General features: G+C 44.5%; 1 protein-coding gene across 2 annotated transcripts; it reads right to left on the bottom strand.

Moving 5' to 3' along the window:
- Positions 1–78: 78 nt before the first annotated feature.
- Positions 79–16,506, bottom strand: LOC310988732 (uncharacterized protein). 2 transcript variants are annotated; one of them, XM_083975428.1, is made up of 3 exons: positions 16,303–16,506; positions 1,758–3,517; positions 79–1,591 (listed from the first exon to the last, which is right to left on the bottom strand). In XM_083975428.1, the coding sequence occupies exons 2-3, from the start codon at positions 3,354–3,356 to the stop codon at positions 1,121–1,123; spliced, it is 2,070 nt and encodes a 689-aa protein (XP_083831554.1). In that variant the 5' UTR covers positions 3,357–3,517; positions 16,303–16,506; the 3' UTR covers positions 79–1,120. The 2 variants fall into 2 exon arrangements, with proteins under 2 accessions (XP_083831554.1, XP_083831555.1); XM_083975429.1 differs by lacking the exon at positions 16,303–16,506 and adding an exon at positions 6,546–6,675.
- Between the last annotated feature and the right edge of the window lie 6,147 nt (positions 16,507–22,653).

The raw sequence follows: 22,653 nt of genomic DNA, 5'->3' as shown, positions 1-22,653 counted from the left end.
AACAGATTCACAATTTTTAAAAAATATACATATATTTTTGTAGCTATAACATTTAAAAAGAAAAATCAACAGGTAAGGTTTTATTTTTGAAAATAAAATTAAAAAAACTCAAAAACTAAAGTGAGAGAGTGTGCTGAATCAGAGGAGATACCCGTATCTGAGTTTAAAATACTTTCATTATTTTCCCTGCCCTCAAACATATACAGTACATAAAAAAATGAGATGGGAACAGAAGCGTACAGTAACACAGGGGTCAAGAGTATTCACAAAGCATCATGTTCCAACGTGTTATTAGCACCATTACTCTTCAGCCATACTGCACTTTTACTCTTTCCATCATTCAGTTTTTAATGGAAAAACACCATGAGTGTCAAGGCGATGTGGCACAGACCTGTCTGTGTGGGTGGGATTGTCTGTTACGCAGTTTTCATTAGTGTTCTCCCTTCCTCAGAGATAATGTTAAGAACATATTGGAGGGTAATGCCTTGACAAACGATTGTTTGAAGTGACTCCCGGTGATGAGAATTTAAAAAAAAAAAGGCGAAGAGCTGCTCATACATTCACCTTGCCTGCCCAGGCCGACAGAGAGACATCGGCTCAGAAGCAAGAAAAGAAAAAAAAAAAAGAAAATGCATTGCGAAATTGACAGAGAGAGATTGCATTAAATCTGTTTAGCATATTTACTGTATATAACATCTGTAATATATATAGTCAATTTTTGTTCATATATATCTGCACTTCTTCAATAGCGTTTACTTTCATAACACTGATTGAAAGTCAATACCCTGCAGAAAACACTGTCAGTAAGTAGGTGTGTGGGACAACCATTACAAAAACAGAGTGAACACGGACAAGTGCTTGATTGTCTCACTAAATGTCTTCATTGTGTTTGTAAGGAGCCATCCCATGATCCTTCAGCTGCTGCTCCTCAAGTGTGGACACCCGTAAGTTGCATTTTTTTTTTTTTTTAATAATATTTTTTTTATTCCTTCCCTGCAACCCTGCCTTGAGGTCTCTCCATTGTTTGTCTTGGTGGGTGTAACAGAGACAAGGAGGGTGTGTATGTGCTTATGTGTGTGTGTCAGTATGCATGTGTATGCATGTATGCATGTGCAAGTTTCTACTGCCACTTCATTAGCTTAGAGCCATGAGGTAAATCCAAGAGGCTTTCATCAGTTCCGGCTGAGGGAAGGGTGTCCGGGGCAGACCAGCGCCGCTTGCGTGGACGCGGCTGCTCCTGTGTCGGAGGCTCTGCGGCCGGGGTGCGAGGAGGGGCTGGCGCGTTAGGAGGAGGTGGATGGTGGTGAGGAAGAGGCGGAGGAGGAGGTGGAGGTGGCATCTCTTCCCTGTGCGAGCTGCTGGACTCCCCCGTTGTCCTGGAGGGGTGCTGCGTGCGATGGCCCCTGGAGCCGGTGCGCGTATGTGTCCGGTGGGTTTGGGTGGGCATCGGGGTGAGGGCCAGGCACACGTCCCCCTCCATGAGCTGGCGGCAGGGCAGGCCGTACAGCTGTGTGGTTCTCTGGGGACAGCAAGAAGACCAGCCTCGATCCTGCACAAAGAACGGATACTCCACCAAGACCTTCAGTAACTCCTACACAAAACCACAAGATCGTTATACACTTCAATCAAGAGGTCTCTCATATCTTTCACAGGAAAGAAAACAACAATCTTGTCTGTTACTGATTTGCAATAACATTCATTTTTATCATGCAGTTGTTCTTTAAACTGTTACTGGTGTGTCTGAAGAGAAAGCTGACCTGAGTGTTGCGATCGGTGAGGTGGACCTGCAGGTGGCTGAAGCCCTGTGTGCTGCTGGCTGAAATCCGCAGGACAGTGCAGGTGCTGAGGTGGAACTCTGAGGAGGTATCCGCGCTCCTCTGGAAGTCCTCGGTCCGCAGCTCCTCCACCCGCTTCAACCTCCCGTTGGCCAACTCAATCAGAGAACCCTTGGTGAAGTGAGGTAGGAGCGCAGGGGGAGATGGCTGAGGGTCCAGGGATGAGGTGTGAGAATGGCAAGGAGATAACTCTCTCCCTCTGTCTCTGTCCCGTCTTCTCTCGCGCTCACTGTCTCTTTCTTGGTCTTTGTTATGTTGTAGGTGCTTCTCTTTGTCTTTGTCTTTACCTCGCTCCCTGTCCCTGTGTAGGACTTTTTCCCTGTCTCTTTCTTGGTCTCGCTCCCGGTCTCTCTGCAACCTGTCATGGCTGTTGGGTAGACCCAGGGGTGAGTGAGGTGAGTTTCTTAGATTGTGCTGCCTGGGGCCCGGCTCCCTGTGCAGGTTGTACAGAGGTGTTCCTGAGGGGCTATAGTGTGGGTACGGCTGAGGGCTCGGGTGGCACACCGATCCCAAAGAGTAGTAGATCTGGGCTTCAGCTGGTGTGGCCCCTATGGGGTCCAGAAGTCCCACTCTACCTGTCCTGGGGTCTGGCCCGAGGGGATGGGGACTCGTAGAGAGTAAATTCGAGCCAGTCTTAACAAGCCCGTGTGGATGTTTGTCCTGCAGTGAGGAATGTGGCTCAGGACCCTCCTGAGCTTGAGAGTCTGACAAAAAAGGCCCTCCAGAGTGGACGCGGGAACTTAAATCCTCCTGTTGTCTCCGTCCGCCGTTCGTATGGGAGCTGTGTGGACTGAGGTCCAGTCTGGTTCTGCAGCCGTCGTTCCCATATTCCCCTGTGAGCAGAGGCCTGGAGGTTGAGACAGTCCTGCTGCCTGGCCCATCCAGGCCATTGGGCCTCTTGCCTAGGTACCTGTGTCGGGCTTCAACTAAGCTTGGGTCTTGGGTGTAGAGAGGGGGGTGGCCGAACAGGTACGACGGGGAGAAGAGAGAGGAGCTGTAGTCCCGTCGGCCACTGTTGACGTAGGACCACATCTCTCTAGAATCGGCTGGGAAGGGAGTCTTAAAAGATGAAGCAGAGGAGGAAGATGGGGAAGGCGGCAAGGAGAAGGACCCCTCCCCTCTGAGCCACCTGGAGGTGTGGGGCAGGGGCGAGGAGAGAGGATCATCTCTCCAGGCGGGAGACCCCGAACCCCTCCTCTCGCTGACCTGCCCTGGGAAAAGGGGGAGGGAGACAGAGGGAGAGTAGCTCAGGTGCCACGGCAGCGACAGGGGGAGGCATGGTGCTGGAGCGGGAAGCGGTGGAGGAGTGTGGAGCAGATGCGGGTTCGGGTTAGTCAGAGCTCGCTCCCTGTCGCCGGCCTCCCTGCCCCCCTCCCCTCTCCCTGCGCTGGACCGACTTCGTAGCGGCACGGGGGGTTTAAACTCGTCCAAAGTGACGTGGTGGTGTTCTGTCGATCCTTGCCGAGACTCCCTCTTCTTGGGAGGGAGGCACTCTTTGCCGCGGTCGGGGCTGGGATTCATGGGTGGGCTCCAGCGGCAGTGGGGGCCCCCTGTGTGTGGGTGTAGGCTAGGTCACATGGGCCTCACGGGAGAACGAGGGGCGCAGACAGAGGGGATGGCTGCTACACAGCATCACTATCGGATCACTGTCGACGATTCTCCTGCACTGACGCACCACTCACCTATAGATAGAGAAGGAGGAGAGGACACACGGATATAAGGTGGGTGAAAGGAAGGAAGGGAGGGAGGGGACGGAAACAGAAGAGAGACGGAAGCGTGAACATCATGGAGTCTGTGAAGTCCCACCAACGGACAGACAAGATATAGATCAGCCGGGCGGTGACTCCCTTATCTTCCAAACTATTTTACAAAGGTTAGAGGCTCTGTGCTCCCTGATAGCTGTCACTAATTAGTCATTACCTATGTGCACTGCGGTGGGACTGAAACTACCCAACTTACTCGTTTCATTCAAACACATTACTCCCACATGTTGGCTAAAAATACTTTTTGTAGCCAATGAAGTTCAGAGGCAGAGCAGTGTGTGAGTGTGTGTGTAAAGGAGCACACACACACACACACACACACATGCACATTCAGAGCACTCACAGCAGGAGAGTTTTCATCTCTGACTCTCGGGGGATGATTGGAATATGTAGATATGTTTTTGTACCACTTTCATGAACCACCCCCTCAACACCCCCGGGTGTTCTCTGTATTCTATATAAGCTTACTACTATCAGCACCCCCTGCCACACACACACACACACACACACACACACACACACACACACACACACACACACACACACACACACACACACACACACACACACACCCTCCCTCCCATCTCTTCTCTTTCAGACACAGACACACACACACGGACAGCAACAGACACACAAATACTCCCTCAGGCGGCTGTACTTACTCCCCCAGTGATAGGCAAAGCTGGTCACCACCCACCCAAAAGCTGACAGAAACACTGTTGATATTACCACCAGTTGTTGTGGATACAGGATATGGGTCTTTGCATATTAATTATGTGTCACAGCAGGGGTGCGGGGAAGCATGTGTGACTGTGTGTGTGTGTGTGTGCATGCATGTATGCCATGTGTGTGTGGGTAATTTTGTAATATTTTATTTATTCTTTTTTTTTTTTGGGAGGAATATGTGTGAAAGTGTTTATTTGTTTAGATCTTTGTGTGCGTGTGTGTTTGTGTTTGAGTCCTCGAATGTGTCAGAGATTTTGCAGCCTTGTTTCATTCAGTGAGAAGTGCGGGGGAGCTCTACTAATTCTTCTCCAACCGTTTTAAACGGGCTCTTCTGGAGAGGTGGTTGCCGCAACAGCGCCAGCCCAGCTGTTCCCTACACCACCATCACCATCACTACCACTACCATCACCACGACTACCACCACTACCGTCGCTGCTCCTGATCCTGCCGCTGCCACAACACCACATCTCCATGCTGCCACTCAGCCCCGCACTCACCCGCAAGTCTGTCTCAACAGCCTACCAACTCCCTGCCGTCTCACCATCCACCACACTGTCGCCATGGCAACTGTGTCCACACACACACACACACACACACACACACACACATACATACACATGCACACATCCAGTCAGTTTTTAGAGGTTAGATGGGGATACTCCGTGGAGAGGCGGGTAAACTGTTGCTCATCAAGTGACTCGGTCCAAAAACAGAACAAGTGTTAGAGTGGAGCAAGCTGTTTGTGTATCTGAGTGGAAAACTGAAAACTGGCTGCTGAGAGGAGTGGGAGTCATTGTCCCAGACGCTGACAGGACGGGTGTGATGATGGAGTAGGTTGTGTGAAATGTTCATGATGGACAAATATTACAAACAGTTATTATGGCAAAACTAACATGTTGTTGTTGTTGTTGTGGTGGTGGGAAACCTTTAAAGTTTGGTTTTACAGTGACACATTTACCGATACGTGGCTGGAAACAACCCACTGACCCATGTTGGTTTAGGAAAACGGATACTCTGTAGACAGACAGTAAAGCCCTCAGATAGCAGCAAACAACTGAAAATCAATTTTTATATAATCCATAATTATCTACAATTATACGTTTCTGTCAGGATTGATTTAGATTAATCTGTTTTTGATTAAATTAATTACCATGGTATTTTTAATCATAATACTGTAAAAACAACACAGCATCTACACCTGTTAAACTAAGCAATATATTGACTAAATAAAAAACATAAATGCTGCATTTCTTTGCTAAAAGATTAATTTTGCCAATTTTAAAAAGGCAGCAATAATGACACTTTCAAAACAAGGTTTCGAATCATACACAGTTCAAAAGGCCGGACGTTTAAAAGAACCTTTTTTTTTCTTACGAAAATGGTATAATTTTCTTGCCGAGAATCCAGACTGGGATTTAAAAAAAAATTGTATTAATGAAATTGGGTTTCGTTTTTTCCCCCCTGAACCACCTTTGTTATTCGACAGCCCTCATGAGAAAGGTTGTCAAAATAGAAGATAAACTTGCCAGAAGAAGTAGAAGAAAACAAAGAGCACAATTGTGCATGTGGAGGAGTTTGCAGAGAAACGTCTTCTAACAGAATACTCCTACACTCTGCAGCCATACACACAGAGCTGGAGTTTATCTGGAGCTACTGTGGTCAAAGCATTTAAATATATCAAAACTGACAGATGTCAGTTATAATGATGTTACACATTATTTCCTATGACACACTCCTCAAGACTTTTGAATCGCTGTGTAAGCATAAATACAGTTTATTGAGAAGTTCATTTCCTTTTTTCCTCCTAAAACTGATCAAATGTAGACCTTCTGAAACAGTCTGTGTTTGTTTTCATATTGAAACGTTAAATGTTTACAGTCAGTCAACTCGCGCTCATGTAAATGTCAAATCTGACACATCTGTTTGCACCGCTCCATCTCATCCCGCCTTTTCTCTGCATGCATATCTCAGGAGAAGTGACAAACCTACGTCTTCACTCATGACTTCAAACCTCAGAAAAACAGAACCACAGACCTCCAGTGACAAGTTTCGACTATTTTATAATGAAAGAAACATTTGAAGACAGTCCAGTGGTGAGAATTGAAAGCAGCAGCAGCAGCAGCAGCAGCAGCTCTTACTGGACTCTTGCTCTAAAAGAGCAGTTAGAGAAGGTGCGAGCACAGAGAGACAGGTAGCTGTTGTGATGTGATGTTAGACTGACCTTAGTGCAGGCTGAGCAGACATCCCAGTGTTGGCAGTCATTCATATTCCAGTCCTCCCAGAGGGTCAACCCACTTCTCAGCTCCTCATTGTGCTACAGTGCTCCTCCACAGCACCACTGCCAGTTACAACACCCGCAGGTATCAGCAGCCTCCAGCTACACACTGCCTCTGATCTCTGTACGCATGAAATAACACCAGCAAGCCCACCAAACTGAGGGAAAGAACTGAGAGACTGCTCTCCGTCTCTGTGTCTGTTGTGTATGTGAGAGTGTGTGCGTGTATGTGTGTGTGTGTGTGTGTATGTGTGTGTGTGTGTGCTTGTGTGTGCAAAGGGCTGAGGAAATGAGTAATATCTAGCAGTGAGAAACATGTCTGCTATGCAGAGCCACACAGGCAGACCAGTTGCTGCTGCCGCCCACTTGCTTTAATCACTGTGAGGGATACAAATATGCATACACACACACACACACACGCACACACATATATATATATGTTATGCACACACAAACACACACAAAGAGTCAAGGATGCAGCACGTACAGATTATATATGTGACTATATGCTGTCTTTGCACTGTCTGTTATGCTTTTCACTTAAGTTTCACCAGTTAAATGCACGTAATATGTCAATGGACTCGTCAGAATGGATCTATGTGTCTGGCGAACACTTTTCAGAAGACTTGTTGGCACATAAAAGAGAGGGAAGGATGAAGGGGGGAAGAGAGACAGTTGATGAGAGACAGGGAGGGACGTGGTGGGAGGTTCGTCCTACACACACTCTCAGACTTTGGCTGTTGCCTCTGACTCAAACCTAAACCTCACATCCATCAAGCACACACACACATACACACACGCGCATACACACACACACACACATACAGGGACACGATACTTGTTCTTTTTGTTTATCTGTAGTTTTCGTCTGAATTTGTGTCCTTCGTTCTCATCAAAGCACTTTGTGATGAACCTGCTTATTAAAAGAGCTTTTATGAATAAATTTGATTTGACTTCACACACACACACTGCACACACACACACCGCCACACACACACAGGCTCATACGCTAACAGGAGCACTGCAGGAGAGCTCTGAATGATTTGCTTCAGTAACTCAGTCAGTGTAAGTGAAGTGTGTTGGAATGGCTGGTATTGCTTATTAGGACTGGATTGGTGAGAGCAGTGTGGTTCATTTATGGAGAGAACTCAGAAATCTGTCAATGTAGACACCTTTAATAAAAATAATAAACAGGCCCAAGGTTGGAAATGCATTGCAAATAACCTCATCTGCTCCTTGTCAAAGAAACAGGGCCAAACCTCAATTCTAACAGGCTTATGTTAATTATCAGCACAGAAATGCAATAACGGAGTGAGAACATAAATTGGAGCACAGGGAGAAATAGGATTTAATGAAGCAGTCTAATCATTATTGGTTGCTGATTGTTAAAAAAAAAAAGAGAGAAAAAAAAGCCATCTTTATAATTTTTTTTCATATTTCTACAAGCACTTCTTTCAATCTCCGGTCCATGGAGTAAAATGTAGACTCATATCCGCTAACAGCAAATTAGAACTTAACCTTGTCTAACTTCTCAACCTCAGTGGAATGGAAAGCTAATCAGACTTGTAGGTGTGCAGACACATCAGCTTGAAGGCCACATTGAGACATTCTCACTGTGAGGTGACAATTGCCATGAAAGTCTCCTCTGACATTTAGGAAAAGATTACTTATTTTTCAAAGTGAATGCTGCTCGCAGATACGGCGACTGTAGGTCGTGTGGGCACAAGAGCTGTCTGCTCTATTTGTTGTATTTGTGTGGATTCATTTTGAGCCTCACAATTAATAAAGAGTAAAGATAAACATCTTTATTTAGGTATCTATTGAGTTTTTTTTTCTAGATTAAGATTAGATGAAAGCAAATTTTAAAAAAAGGTTTTATAATTTTTTGATAGATGGGCCACATGATAATATCAAATGGAAATTCAATCAATATTTAATCTTGAAGTAAATGAATGAATTAAAAAAAATCAAAAGAAACTTGAACAACATTTAACTGTTAAATTGTTAACACTTGAGAAATCTTTTAAAAAATTAAGTAAAACCCATCTGTTGTTAATTACTCTAATTGAATCCAATAGAAAAAGGATCAACAGGTCAGGAATTGCACATTTCTTATTTACTTATGAAATAACTTACTAACAGGAAAATGTTCATTTTTAACTGTAATTTAGTATTTCAATTAAAAATCATAATGACTAATTTGATTGCACAGCTGATTCTAAAAAAACATGTTAGCTAAAGGCTACAGGGCCTCATAAGGTGTCAGATTTTGCTTGGCTGTTTATATAAAGTTATTCCTGTTCATGATTATAGACAACAATATTCACAAACTGCAAAGTAATACTATCATGTCTTAATGTCTCAGGTTAATGAGAAAAAAGTAGGAAATACAATGCAGAGATAAGCAAACCAAATAACAATTTTTCTCCATGGATAATTAATGCCTCTGCTCTGTGATCAGTATTCAGAACAACAGATATAATTATACAAAGTATTCTAAATATAAATCCATATGTATTTGTAACAGTTCAGCATTTGATATAGATTTTGACAGTCAAGTCATAGTGAAAGAAAAGGAAATAGAACAATCACCAGGTTCATCAAAGGGTATTTACTACAGTATGGAGATATAGAAATGACTGTTGTGCTCTACTTATGTATGCTCACTTTGATATTTAGTGTGCTGAACCCACATACACATACGTACACAGACAAACACCAACATGTGTTGTATTGTGCTGTCAATCATTTATGGCACCACTGAGGCATTTGGTGTACACTCTTTCTCCATTTTGTCGAGCTGTTCTTCTACACACACACACACACACACACACGAGCAGACACGGGGTCAGATGAGTCAGACTACACCCAAAAAAAAAAAAAAATGTCATAGTGGTGGAAGTGAAACGGAGCAGCAGGGGTCAAAGGTTTCCACAGCATTCACTCTCTCTGAACACAATTTACTGTCTGAGATCCTGTGGCCCTTTTCTTTTTTTAAATCCAAAAACATTTTGTGCTTTTTCTTTTTTCTTATTTTTATTTTTACCCTTCCCCTCCTCATGTGTAGCCTCGTATCGGGTGTCTGATCACGTTTCAGGCTGAGTGGGGGATCTATGATGGACGTCTGATGCAGCAGAAATTTGTTGCTGAATGTAACAGATCTGAACAGAGGGGCAGAGTGGAGGAGGAGAGAGAGAGAGAAAGAGAGAGAGTGTGTGTGTGTGTGTGGGGGGGGGCAGATAGATAGATAGATAGATAGATAGATAGATAGATAGATAGATAGATAGATAGATAGATAGAGAGCAAACTTCAGTCTTCAAGGGAGAGTTGGACAGTTGGAGGGAGGGGGTGGGGGGAGGAGGAGAGGAGAGGAGAGGAGTACTACTAGACTTGTGTGGTGGCTTACTCCACAAGGAGCCAGGCTAAGCTGATAAAAGGACAGGGTGATACGGGCGATAGCTTAATGGGCAGAAGGCCAGGTCAGCCTTCAGGGCTCTGACCCATTCTTCAACAGGATGAGCCAGCAGCCCTGCCCGCAGCAGGCTCAACCACAATGAGGATGGGCTTATGGCTCAGGAGTTACTATTAACACCCACACATACCCACACATACACAATCATGGAGCTTTGTACACAAAAACATGCACGAAAAAGACTCAAACTTGTTCTCTGTGCAAACTCGTGACAGACTTGCAGATCTTTCTGTGGCACAAATCAATGAACGTATCCGCTGTCTGCTGTTTCTGATTAAGGGTACGATCAACAGTGTGTGCTGTGAGCGCAGCAGAATAAACAGAACATACCACCTTCTGAACAGCAGGTTTGCAAAGAGAGAGTGTGCTACAGACTGCAAGAAGAGAGCTGTATGGGAGAGAGTAGAACAGTGTGTGTGTGTGTGTGTGTATGTGTGTATGTGTGTGTGTGATGCAGACTACATGGTGACGCCTGTAATGTATTGCTGGGTTAATCCCTGTGAATCCTAACTGGTACGGCCTAAGGCAGGCTTAGTATAGTTCTGGGAGGAAATCCCCCTGTGTGGTGGTGCAGGCCATTAGCCCCTAGGGTATAAATAGGGCAGCTATGGCTCCTTAAGCTGGCTTTTACGCAATATCAGTTAAAAATATGACTTGACTAATTACATGCAGGTCAGCCAGTCAGCAGAAGCAAAAATTCCTCCACCTCGTTCTCTTCTTCCTCTGACCACAGCAGACTGCTGCAGCCCTCCTCTGTCTCTCGCTCGCTGCCTGTAAATACACACAGACATGACATGCGCTGCACATACAAGTGTGCACCCAGAGGTCAGCAGCAGTTAACAGGTATTCTGCAAACTCCGTGGCTGACATTTTCTAATGCGGGTGTTATGTGTTGTCATTCATTGACATTTAAGTGTTTACTGATGAGAGTTTCAGTTTTGCACATCCCCATTATCTCAGTCCGATAAAATGCAGCATCTGCACCAGCTATATTTTCAACCACAAAAAGCTGACTTCGGTTTCAATTTGCAAGTATCATATGCATCACAATGACAGAAAAGAAAACATGAAACAAACATCAAATATGCCACTACTGGGTGGGTGATAGCAATTCTTATGCAACTGTAGTGATGTCACATGCTGCTTGCTGATGCACAGTCATGCCTTTGTATTTCCGTCCTTACATCTCCATTTTTTATTGCTTAAATTTGTTTTCCAACTTTTTCCTTGCTCACTGGCCCACAGGTCGCTGTCCCTCCTACTAGTCTGTGACATGATTAGCCGACTCAGAGCCCTGCAAGTTGTAGTCTCACGCTACGAGATCAGTGTAGCGAGAGGGGGTGGGTGGTAGAGGAGGGGGGGGGGGGGGGAAGGGAAACAGAGGGGAGAAAAAGAAACTAAGAGAGCAAGACAAAGTCTGATTGGGTAGAAACAAGTTGAAAGAGAGAGGACAAGAGCATGTGTGGAAGAGGAGGGGTGGGGCGGGGGGATTACTTTTCATTCCAGAGATTTGTTGTTTCTGGCACTTGTCCCCTGGTGACTGCCAGTCAAACTGAGTTTGTGTTGGTTCTCTGGTTTAGCAGCAAAAATGTCAGCAACCTGTAAGCAAACAAAGTGAAGGCATCTCCATAGAGAGAGCCTGGCTAGACCTGGCCATGGCAGCTCAAGTGCCATTCATTTTCAGAGAGACTGTCTAGACTGGCTTCACAGATACTGTCTGAGTACCTTTATCACCGGCAGTATTCAAGGCAACATTGCTATACACTGCAACTGCTCTACAACCCCTCCCACACCAAATCTGCTGCCCAGTCACACAGAGCCACATTTACTCAACACATATCGCTTATGCTGTTTGTTATAGAGGGTACTGTAAGTGATATTGAAATAGGAATGAGTGGGCTTAATGCTTGTTTTCAAAATGAAAACAGGGAGAGTCCCAGGTCCACTTGAGAGAGAAACCTTTATCACTCAGCTATTCGATTATCTCTGCTAATAATTAGAAAAAATACATAAATGAAATTGAATTAAAGGAAGATGTTTTGCTGATTGATTTTTTTTGTTCCTTTTTTTTGTTACAGTAAATATGATAAATGGAGAAATAGCAAAGCATCAATAGAAGCTAGAAGTTAATGCACATCCAACTTCAGGACAAGCTGTCGGGACACTATTGATGCTATAGGCTACAGGATGTCTCAGATGTTACACTTTCTGTACAGTGATACCGATACTGTGCAGTGTATTGTCTTTGTCCACGTTGGGTCCGTCTGCACGAGGCAGCGGATTTACTTGCACGGGCTCCTGGCTGACAGGCCTGGCTGTAAAACTGTGGGTGTAAGTAGTGGGTGGCAAGGTTGAAAGGTCACTGACCCCTATTGTAGATGAAGTGTGGAGGAGGAGGAGAACATACTGCTTGATCATACACAAAGGTTATGGAGTCAAGGCCAAAGAAAAGGATCTGCACAAACACAAAGCGAGGAGAAGCCTCAGATAACTGGCAGACAGCACGCACATGTTTGCATATCAGCGAACGTAAGTGGATGTGAATGTAAACGCATTCTATGAAATATCACTTCCCGCACTTTTCCTCTCACGGGACGCCCCGGCCGCCAGGTGTGTCTGTCACCTTAAAGTAGTCTGGCGCAGTGTCAACTGTATTCAAACACCTGCCTCTGTTTGGGATTATTCATCACCCTCCTGGCTCATCAGCTGAGCTCCCAAGCCAATTCTCATACCCTTCCAACTGTGAGAGTGCTGATCTGGGAACAGTGGCCATGCAGGTCCCCTTGACTGATTCAGAAACGCCATATTCACAGAACTAAATCATGAGCGGCTCAGAGAAATCAGAGAATCCATTTCCTGTCATTTAGTTTGGTAATGTTCCCTGTATGACTTGAGTTTAATTCACCGGGGATGTGGAGCTCTATATGCCTGAGCTGACAGATGTGCACATATTGCTTCATTTGTTAGTTCCCTGAATAATTGAAAAATTACGCGAATCGCTCTTTTTAGTATACATTTTTAATCAAAATAGGTTTTAAAAATGTTGCCACGGATCAGGAAGGACCAGGCGGTAACTCCCTTCCCTTTGTGTGCGAAGATTGACATGCAAGACATGCAAAGACATGTGTCTGACCGGAGGTGTGACTGTGGGTGATAGTGAGAGTTATTATCCCTCGCACATCCTGCGATGAACTGGTGAGTGTTTCCTGCTCTCTGAAACTCCGAAGAGGAACAGTGGTGTGAAGTAAAATAAGGTTATGAGGGGTTGTGGTGTAGCCTTGAGTGCCTGCTAATCTGTGTCACCCACAAAGGGTTTCAATGGGTGAAAGACGGGAATTTTCTCAGAGCCAGCCTATTAAACGCAGCCCTGAGAGTGGCACAGATGTGCGTGCGCCCCACAGAGGTTCATACAATCATGCAAATGTGTAGTCTGCATGAATGTATTCTTCACTATCTAAGTTTTCCCTCTGTGTCTCTTTCACTTTCAGTCCCACCACCCCACCCACTCTCCGTCTTCCTCTCTTGTCTTTCCCTCTCACTCATCTGGCTCGGCTGTTTGAGAGCACACACTCGACGTGGGTGAGAGTGCTAGAGTAGAGTATATGACTGTCAACACATGGTGTAGGGTGTGTGTGTGTGTGTGTGTGTGTGTGTGTGTGTGTGTGTGTGTGTGTGTGTGTGTCTGCCTATCTGTGTGGTGCTGTAGGTGGAGAGGCACAGCAGGGCGTGAAGGAGCGCTGTGATAATGACAGGCCATGCATTATATAACATGCAGATTGCATAAGGAGAAGATTATTTTAGGTCCAGATATTGAGGATGTATAAGTAATTTTTTCACGTGGGTGTTCGGCATTATGCGCACCTCTAAGTGCACGGATGCGCGTTTGTGTAAAAATGTTCTGAAATGTGTTCATTTTCGTGGTTTTCTTTCGAGGAGTGTGTGGGTGTAAGACAACTAAAGTGTATTATGTGTTTGTAAGAAGGGGGCATGAATGTTTTCAGATTTCTTTCATAGCTATCTGCATATCAAAACAAGTATGTGGGAATGCTGGCACATTTGTGTACAGTGTGCATAAGCTCCTACTCATTATCACTTTTAGACTTCAGAGAGATCCACTTTAAAAAAAAAAAAAAAAAAAAAGGCTGATTCTCCTCATCGGGTGCAAACCTCGTAACTTCCAGTTTGGATGATTTTCATGTTTTTCACTTGTGTTCAAAGAGCACATGCTCCTCTGTGGACTAAACAAGTTTGGAGTCTCTCTCTCTCTCTCTCTCTCTGTCACACAGGCTGGCACACAGTCACAAGGTTGTGGTCCTATAGGATGTGTTGTGTAGAGTCATAGAAGTGAGGCAGAGCAGATAGAGTCTCCATGTGCCGCTGCCTCCTCTGTGCGCCTTGCTCCTTGCATGAGTGTGCCCCTGTAAAAATAGACCTCTTAAAGGGCCAGCAACCACTCAACCTTCTCCCACAAGAGGCCTGTTCTGCTCAGGGTGACAGTACTCTAAGAAACATTGGATGGGAGAACACTTAATTTCTCATTCAGCCCACAGAGACAAGTTTCCCCCCCCCCCTCCTTTTTCCCAAAAGATACAGAAACATACATACGTTTGGTTTCTCTTTGTCATCCTTTCATCATTCATGAGGGCACATCGCTGCTACATACTGAGGCAGGGATATGAAATTCAGCTTGGGGCTTTATCGCTGTAAGTTACTGTGAAAGGCAAAATAAACAAAGGGATCTGGGGTTTTAAGCCACCTGACTACAACCAGAGCCCCACCTTAACACAAACTCTCACTGATTCACCAGAGGCTTCATGCTTTAACTTGCAAGTGACAAATCCAACAGTGAAAACTACACAGAACGAAAAAAAAAAAAAAAAAATGCTCCCAGGAGATGAAACACACTTTACAACTGTGCACTCAAAACCAGCTTTTCTAGAGGCGATCTCTCAGTGACCGAAGACTTCCTGTACGCTCCTCATAATTGAAATAAGTGAATTAAGTCAGCAGGGACAAATGTTGTGCGTCTCGTATAGCTGAGAACTGTTTGAACCTGTGAAGTGTTCCTATATGCAGCATATGGGGTATGACTGCAGCAGAAGGACAGCGCCTGCTGGAGCAGAAATAGACATACAGAAATCATCATCGTGCACTCTGGCGTAGTATTTCTCCATCGAGAATGGTGAGAAATGGTGAGGGATTTGAGTGGAGTCAAGAAACACAGGCGCAAACACAGCTACGCGTTCCCAAAAGAGGGATGCGGGAACACACCAATTTACTGTAAAGTCTTTGAGGGAGAAGACTTACAAAGTTCAATATATACGTATATAAAAAAAATTAAAGGTGGGATTGGAGGTTGTTCAGTGAATGATTTATCGCTGCTCCTGTTCTCGGGCTGAGTGTGAAGTTAGACGCCTCACGCCTGATGCACCTGCGCACCTGCACATCCTCCCTCTAATTGCAGGATATCTTTCCCAGAGTTGCCCCCAAACATCTGCACCTCCTGTTTTCTCTCTCTATCTCTCTCTCTCTTCTTCCACCTCCCTCCCACCTCATTCTGTCTCTTTCCAAAATTTCCCCGACTCGTCAAACCCCACCCTCGCCAATATCATATCCGTCCTTCCCAGTTTAAGCGGTCTCCTCCAGGGCCCCTGGCTATCTCTGGACCAGGGCTATTTAAGCCCACTGCTCTAATTCTGAAAGTCCTGATCTGCCGTCAGGCTGAGTGATGAACCTCCACCTCTCCCTCTCTCTCTCTCCCTCTCTCCTTCTCTCTGTCTGTCTGTCTCTCTCTTCCTCACACACTCCTCTCTGGATCAGTCACACTCTCCCTCTTGTTCACACTCCCTCTGTCATCCTCTTCCACACGCACAAACACCCCCACGTACAGGTGCTGACTTTCATGAGTGTATGACACGAGCAGCTCATTCACACTGACACACACACACACACACACACACATACACACACACACACACACAGACACATTTCAAACATATTTCCTCCCTATAATTAACCCCGGCTCACTCTCAGGATGACATGCACCTAAACTGGTCTCCTCAAAGCATTCATACCACACTGCACACTGTCTGTTTATCTCTTCATTCAAAGTTGCTATCACACCTGCGCTCCCTCTCTCCTACACACACACACGCACACACACACGCACGCACACACACAAACACACAGACACACACACACAGTAGTGGAGGGAACGGTGTGGTCACATACCTCGCCGGGTGCCTTTGTGTAGCAGGTAGCAGAGAGTTTACTCATTGGATCAGGCGGCAGCAGGCACGTAGGAATATCCAGTTTTGACTGTGAAGTCTCTTCCTCCTCTCTACTGCTCAGCCTTCCCTCCCTTCATCATAGTCCTGCCTCTCCTCCTTCTCACTCTCTAAACGCCTCTTTGCTCTCTCTATCTCCCTGTGAGTGTGCTCTCTTTCTCTCTACCCAGCTTGCTTGATCTTTCCAACCCCCTCCCTCCCTCTTTCTCTCTCGCTCTCCTTCACTCTAAGTGACACACACCTTCTATCTCACCCATACAACTTCAATCTACAGTCATCCCTCTCAGTAAGTCTCTCTGACAGACAGTGATACTTGATAACTTTTTCTTCCCCGTGCCTAATATGCTCTCTCTCTCCCTCTCTCCCTCTCTCTCTCTCCCTTTCTGGGAGTGTATAATTAGACAGAGCTCAGTGGTAATACAGTCAGGCTCATTGTGGGAGCCTTAGCATTGCTGTTCATGTTTGGCTGATAGCCCAGTGCCTTCACTCATTAACCTCCCTGGAGCTGCGGAGTAGACCAGCCCACAGCTCCATGCTATTTGCTGCAACACCTCAGCCTCTTAGTCCAGCAGCCAATCGCTGCCCACGGGGATGATGAGCAAGGTGTGCTCGCCGGGCACACAGCTCTGTACTGTAGGTGAGAGAGAGAGAGAGAGAGAGAGCTAAACATAATCACTCAGTATTGACATGTTACGGCAGGGGAAGTGCAGTGCATTGCCAGCTGGTCAAAATCTGACACACCGAGGATTTCATCACAGTCATAACAAGTCAGTTCTCTTTTTAGATTAATCACTTGTTCATGATCTGCGTGATGTGGCATCATGTGATTTTCTGTGAGCATGAAACCACAAAACACCACTCACACGTCTTATTGTGAAACCACTTGCCTATGGGAGGTATGGGAATGTCCTGTGTAACGTAGTAGTAAGTCATATGCTCTCTTTACTGTACAGCATGCCTCAGTTCCCTTCAGTTATGACCCGACGTAAACTCTCGAGGGAGGCTTTCTTCTCCTCTCTGAAACAACTGACAGCAGCATTTTGACCCCTGAGAAGACATTACTACTCAAGTGTTTAGTGCACTTAAATTACATTTACAGTCATCTGGTCTGAAGTGCCCTGAGGTCATAATGACTACACCCTTTGTTGAAAACTTTTTAACTTAAACAAAAACTTTTTTTTTATGCCTTTAAATACACCTGGCCCAATACTTTCACTATGTTTGTGTCATGACTGGAAAAATGAATGAATCATCTGCCAGAAAAAGAGCAGCTTACATCCTACAGCTTGAATCTTTAAATCTTATTTTAGACTCTTCACTTCTTTGCTGGAAGCAGAGGTGAATGGTTTTTACTATTAAAATTTACACGTGTACCATTTGTACTGTATGTCCATTTGCTTTGTCTTTTTTTTTTATCATGTCCATTTAATTATACCTTGTGAACCAACGGCTCAGACATGGATGACTCACAGTAGAAAATCATACAAACATACTTCACTGTAGGAACTGCACAAATCAATATCACTGATTTATAAATCAATTTGATTGCTGGTTAGTGACAGTGCAAGTTCCTGCCAAGTGTGAATATGAGAAATGATGCTTTATGACAGCTTTATACCACTCACTAAAATCTGATGCTGACTTTATGGCAACAATATCAAACTCTTATGAGGAAAACAAATAAAAGATTGAAAGACCAGAGCAGTCAGGAAAAAGATTTATAGTCTGTAAAACCGCACTTTAAACTATTTCTCCAGTGAAAATGGTGGTGACCCGGGCCTTCATAAAGTAGTTTATAATAATCACTCTGTTATTCTCTGTTTTTTGTTTTGTTTTGTTTTTTTCATATTAAAGTTTCACTGTGTGTTTTCACAGTCATCCGTTTGGCAACTCAGAGCCGTTTCATCGAAACAGATTACAGCTACATCAGTGCATTGTGACCTTCACACATCATATTCTCTTTTAATCAGACTCATATTAGTCAGAGCTATTGTAAGATATTAGATCAAACTCTAAACTTTGACTCATCTCAAACACAAGCTTTGGATGACAGATATTTCAGAGGACTTTATAGATATAGGAATTAATGTACATGTTTGAAGAGACTAATGTTTGTTCTCTGGGCCAAAAGAAATTAATTGAACATAAAACAAATAAATAATAAATACGTTTCTAAGTTAATCTCAACAAAGGTCATCAGTGATCTCATGTCAGGCAAGCATTATCTGTTGAAAGTTTCTGTTTGACTGGAGCTCAGGAGTAGGAGGGAGATTGTGATCAAACATCCAGAGAGTGTGGGAGGGTGTGACTATAGAGCACTAATCGAGAGATCACATGGTGCGCGTGTCTGTGTGTGTGTGTGTGTGTGTCTGTGTTCACATGCATGTATCTTTTTGCTCTTGTGATCATTAAGCACTGTGCAGGCCAAAACGTCTTAGTATCATTTCCTCTCTCCTTCTCTCTCTCCCATTCTCACTTCTGCATTCACGCTACAACATCCTATAAACACTGATGTAAACAGAAGTGGGAAACAACACGTCGTTGTTTGTTGAATAAATATTCGATAATGAGCATTATGGAAATAAAATATTTTCACTTCAACTTAAGGTTTGATATTTGAAAATAGTTTTTCCTCAGCGCTTCATTGAACCTTCTGACTCAGTGATGCATCGACTCAGAAACTTACAGAAATACGCAAATGGACACCCAACGTGCATGTGTGTCATTTGGGGTGTCCAAAAGTGACAAATCTGGGATTTTCTATGCGTAAGCAGTCAGAGCACAAATACAAATAGACTAATAAAGATCTGTCGCACAGTCAAATACTATGCTTTGATAGCAGGGGTGTCAGGGTCTCTCTAGGGGAAATCTTACACCATTGTCCCTTAAATTGGGTTTCTGGAAGACATTCAGCTCCTCACTATCATAATGTTAAAGCTCCTAACGCTATCCAGGCCCAGTGGGCTGAGAGAAAGTGTGTAAACTCTGCTGAGCCATTGAAAAAAAGAAAAGAAAAAAAGTTCCTGAGCTTTATGAAAGCATAACAAGGAAAGCCAGCGATGGGGGATTCTTTGACAGTGTTTTTTTTTTTTCTGGGTAAATTAAATCACAAAAAAAACTGTGAAAATGAGCCAATCACATGGCAGCGAGACACAAACCCGTGATTCCTGCCAACACACGCGCTCGCACATGCACACACACTCACAGTCAGCAGTGACAAAGCCAACGTGAGACAATTTCACAACTGTGTTTGTGTTACATGTCTTTGTGTATCGTAAATGCATGTGTGTCTTTGTGTGTGCGCGTATATGTGTGTGAAAGTGACTCACCTCGTGTCAGTTACTCCTCTACTAAAGTGTCCTTTCCTTTTTTACTTCACACCTCTCCAGTTTTCTATTTTTGGGCCATGTTAGCAGAACTAGTAGTATCCAGCAGATCTCTCTCTCTCTCTCTGTGTCTCTCTCTCTCTCTCTCTCTCTCTCACACACACACACACACACGCTACAACATGCAAAACCCATTGGGAGTGTTTTGGACGAGCAAGAGGAGACGTGCATCTTTCATGGTGCACTGGCACAATAGCTGATTCGATGGAGCAGACAGAAATATCCAGGGTTACTCGCAAAGTGAAAAATATCGTATTGCATAAGATGGTGATAGGACCTGACCACGTAAATGCAACAGTAGCTCTCTCCCACAAAGGCACGGACACACACTCACTGACACACACACAAGCATGGACTCACATAAACACACACACACACACACACACACACAGGCACAGAAACACACACAGAGAGATGTCCTAATAGTGTCCTGCAGGGAGGCGGGCAGAGGCGGGCCAGGGTAGAGAAACTGGAGCTGAGGCAGAGTGCTGACTCAGGGAACAAACCAGTGAGAGAGATTGTGTATGCGTATGAGTGTGTGTGTATGTGTGTGTGAAAGAGAGAGAGAGAGAAAAAGAGAGAGGGGAGGACATTGTGCTACACAGAGGCCTCACGACTTGCGTGTGCAAACCATAATGTCCTGACCACCACTCTGAGCACTTTATATTGTTTTACCCACCACTTTGAGGTTAAGGCCAAAGCTGCTTGCTGCCGTGACAACAGTAACAAAAAAATAATAATGAGGAGAAAAAAAAGAAAAACAAAGTCCTACTCTTGTAAGATTTCCATTGAGAAAAAGGAGAAGTAAAAAGGAGAAGTCTATTTCCGTCTTTTCTCTTTTGCCTTTTAGTTGTATTATTTCACTCCCTCAGTTGTTTTTCCGAGTAAATGCTTTGTCAGTGCTGTAATGCACACTACACTTAATCTGCCAAGGCTGATTACCATTTAGTAGAACTTGAAACTTATTGTCTTTTTCCAACTCCTATTGTAACTACTATGTCTGTCTTTCATCAAAATAATACACTGACCAAGGTAACTGCAGAGAGAAAGGTGAATGGTGAAACTGTCCTCTGTAAATAGGAGCACATTTATTTTATTTATCAATTAATTGACCAATTATTTTAGGGAGGAAATGATTGCTTGGCTCATTATTAGATTATGAAAAATGCCAACAACTTCCCGAAACCTATAAGGTGGTGGCTTCAATGACTTGTTTTGTTCAACCAACAGTTTAAAACATGACGCTAAGAAAGTAGGTGAGAAGAAATTAAACAATTAAGTGAGGATCAAATATCAAAATACTATTTCACACACACAGACACAGATCGACTTCCCAATTCAACTTGACTGACTGACACAGTTTGGCATCAGATCAGAGGTTTGGATGTAGAGTGTGATGTGTGTGTGATATGTTTCTCTTCACCTCAACCAACCCAACCAATCGTCTGTGTGATCTTCGAGTTGACTCCAAAACTTACTCTTAGTGAGTCATCTCTGTCTGCGCTGCTGGGCCTCGAGATTATCACTGACATTTTGGATCACTATCAGTTTCACCTCAAAAAAAAAAAAGAAAAAAGGTGGGCCTCCTCCTGATTGTTTGACCTCTGCTGCTTCTCTCCCCACCACGGGCGACAACAATGAATCAGTGAGTCTTTTTACACGCTTAGTGTGTGTGTGTGTGTGAGAGTATGAACACAAGGTGTGTGTGGATGTGTAATGTGATGTATATAGACTGTGCTCTAAACAGAAGAGGAGCGAGTCAGCAACATCCAGGTGGTTTTGTTTTACCCTCAGATTTCACTTCCTCCATTTCTCTCTCCCTCCCTCCCTCCCTCCTCTCTCGTTCCACTCTCTCTCTCCCACACTCGTCCCCTTGTTGTCTCCCTCTGTCTTTCCTGCTTCATTATTTGTCCTTTCTCTCTGGCTAAAAATACTTGCTGCCCTGTCACTATAACAGATCACCTCAGAGAGGAAATTCACTGCCAGCCGTGGACAGCGTTTGATACAACAGCAACAACACCACCCACTCTACACACACACACACACACACCCTCCCACCCATTAATACACACAGACACACACCCTGGATACACACATGCCATGAGACTTGGATCATAATAGTGTCAGTGGATTAGTATTTGCGACTGTGCGGCTGATATATAAAGTGTGTTTGTGTGCGTGTTAGACAAACAGGTGCAGGAACCTCATGAGGCTGTTGGAGCTGTTGGAGGGTTGACAATGTAGGTGCAATAGTTACATTAGGTCACAGCAGTCAGGGAGCTGGAATAACAGATACTATCTCACTTATACACACACACACACACTCCACAGACAGGGTTGCACCTGTGCTTTGCCGTTCAAAATAACAGGAATATATTGTGTGAGAGAACTATTGAGTGGAGTGATGCAGACAAAGAAAATATGTGTGAGCAAAATGTCCAAGGGTACGTGTGAATTTTATTTTTTTCTTTATGCAGGAGAGAGAAATGAGAGGGAGAGAGAGAGCGAGAGAGAGAGTGCGAAAAAGAGTGGGGTTGACAGGCCACTCTTGTGACTTGTAGGAAAAATTAAATAAACAACAACTTCTCACTCCTGCTTTCACACTTGATGTGCAACTCAGTCGAGTCTGTCAGAGACGGCGTGTAAGGTGTCACTGTTTAGTGCTCAGGAGAATTTTTTTTTCCCCTTCGTGTTGCCTGTTCCCATGGCAACTGAGCGGTGACCTGCGGTGACCCCCACGAGGACTGAAGAGGGGCGGAGGGTTAAAGCCGTCAATTAGCGCAGGTCAGCAGACGCATGTCGTCGCATTCATCATTTTCTCGCAGGTCACCGTGGTGATAAAGATGGAGTGCTTTCTCTTACGGAGGAAACGGGCCTGTGTACTACCATTTATGTGTCATGTTTGTAAA

The sequence above is a fragment of the Trachurus trachurus genome, assembly GCF_905171665.1.
Source record: "Trachurus trachurus genome assembly, chromosome: 7".
In the NCBI taxonomy this organism is placed as follows: domain Eukaryota; kingdom Metazoa; phylum Chordata; class Actinopteri; order Carangiformes; family Carangidae; genus Trachurus; species Trachurus trachurus.
Note: the sequence above shows the minus strand (reverse complement) of the source record. Positions and strands in the feature narration are given on the sequence as shown.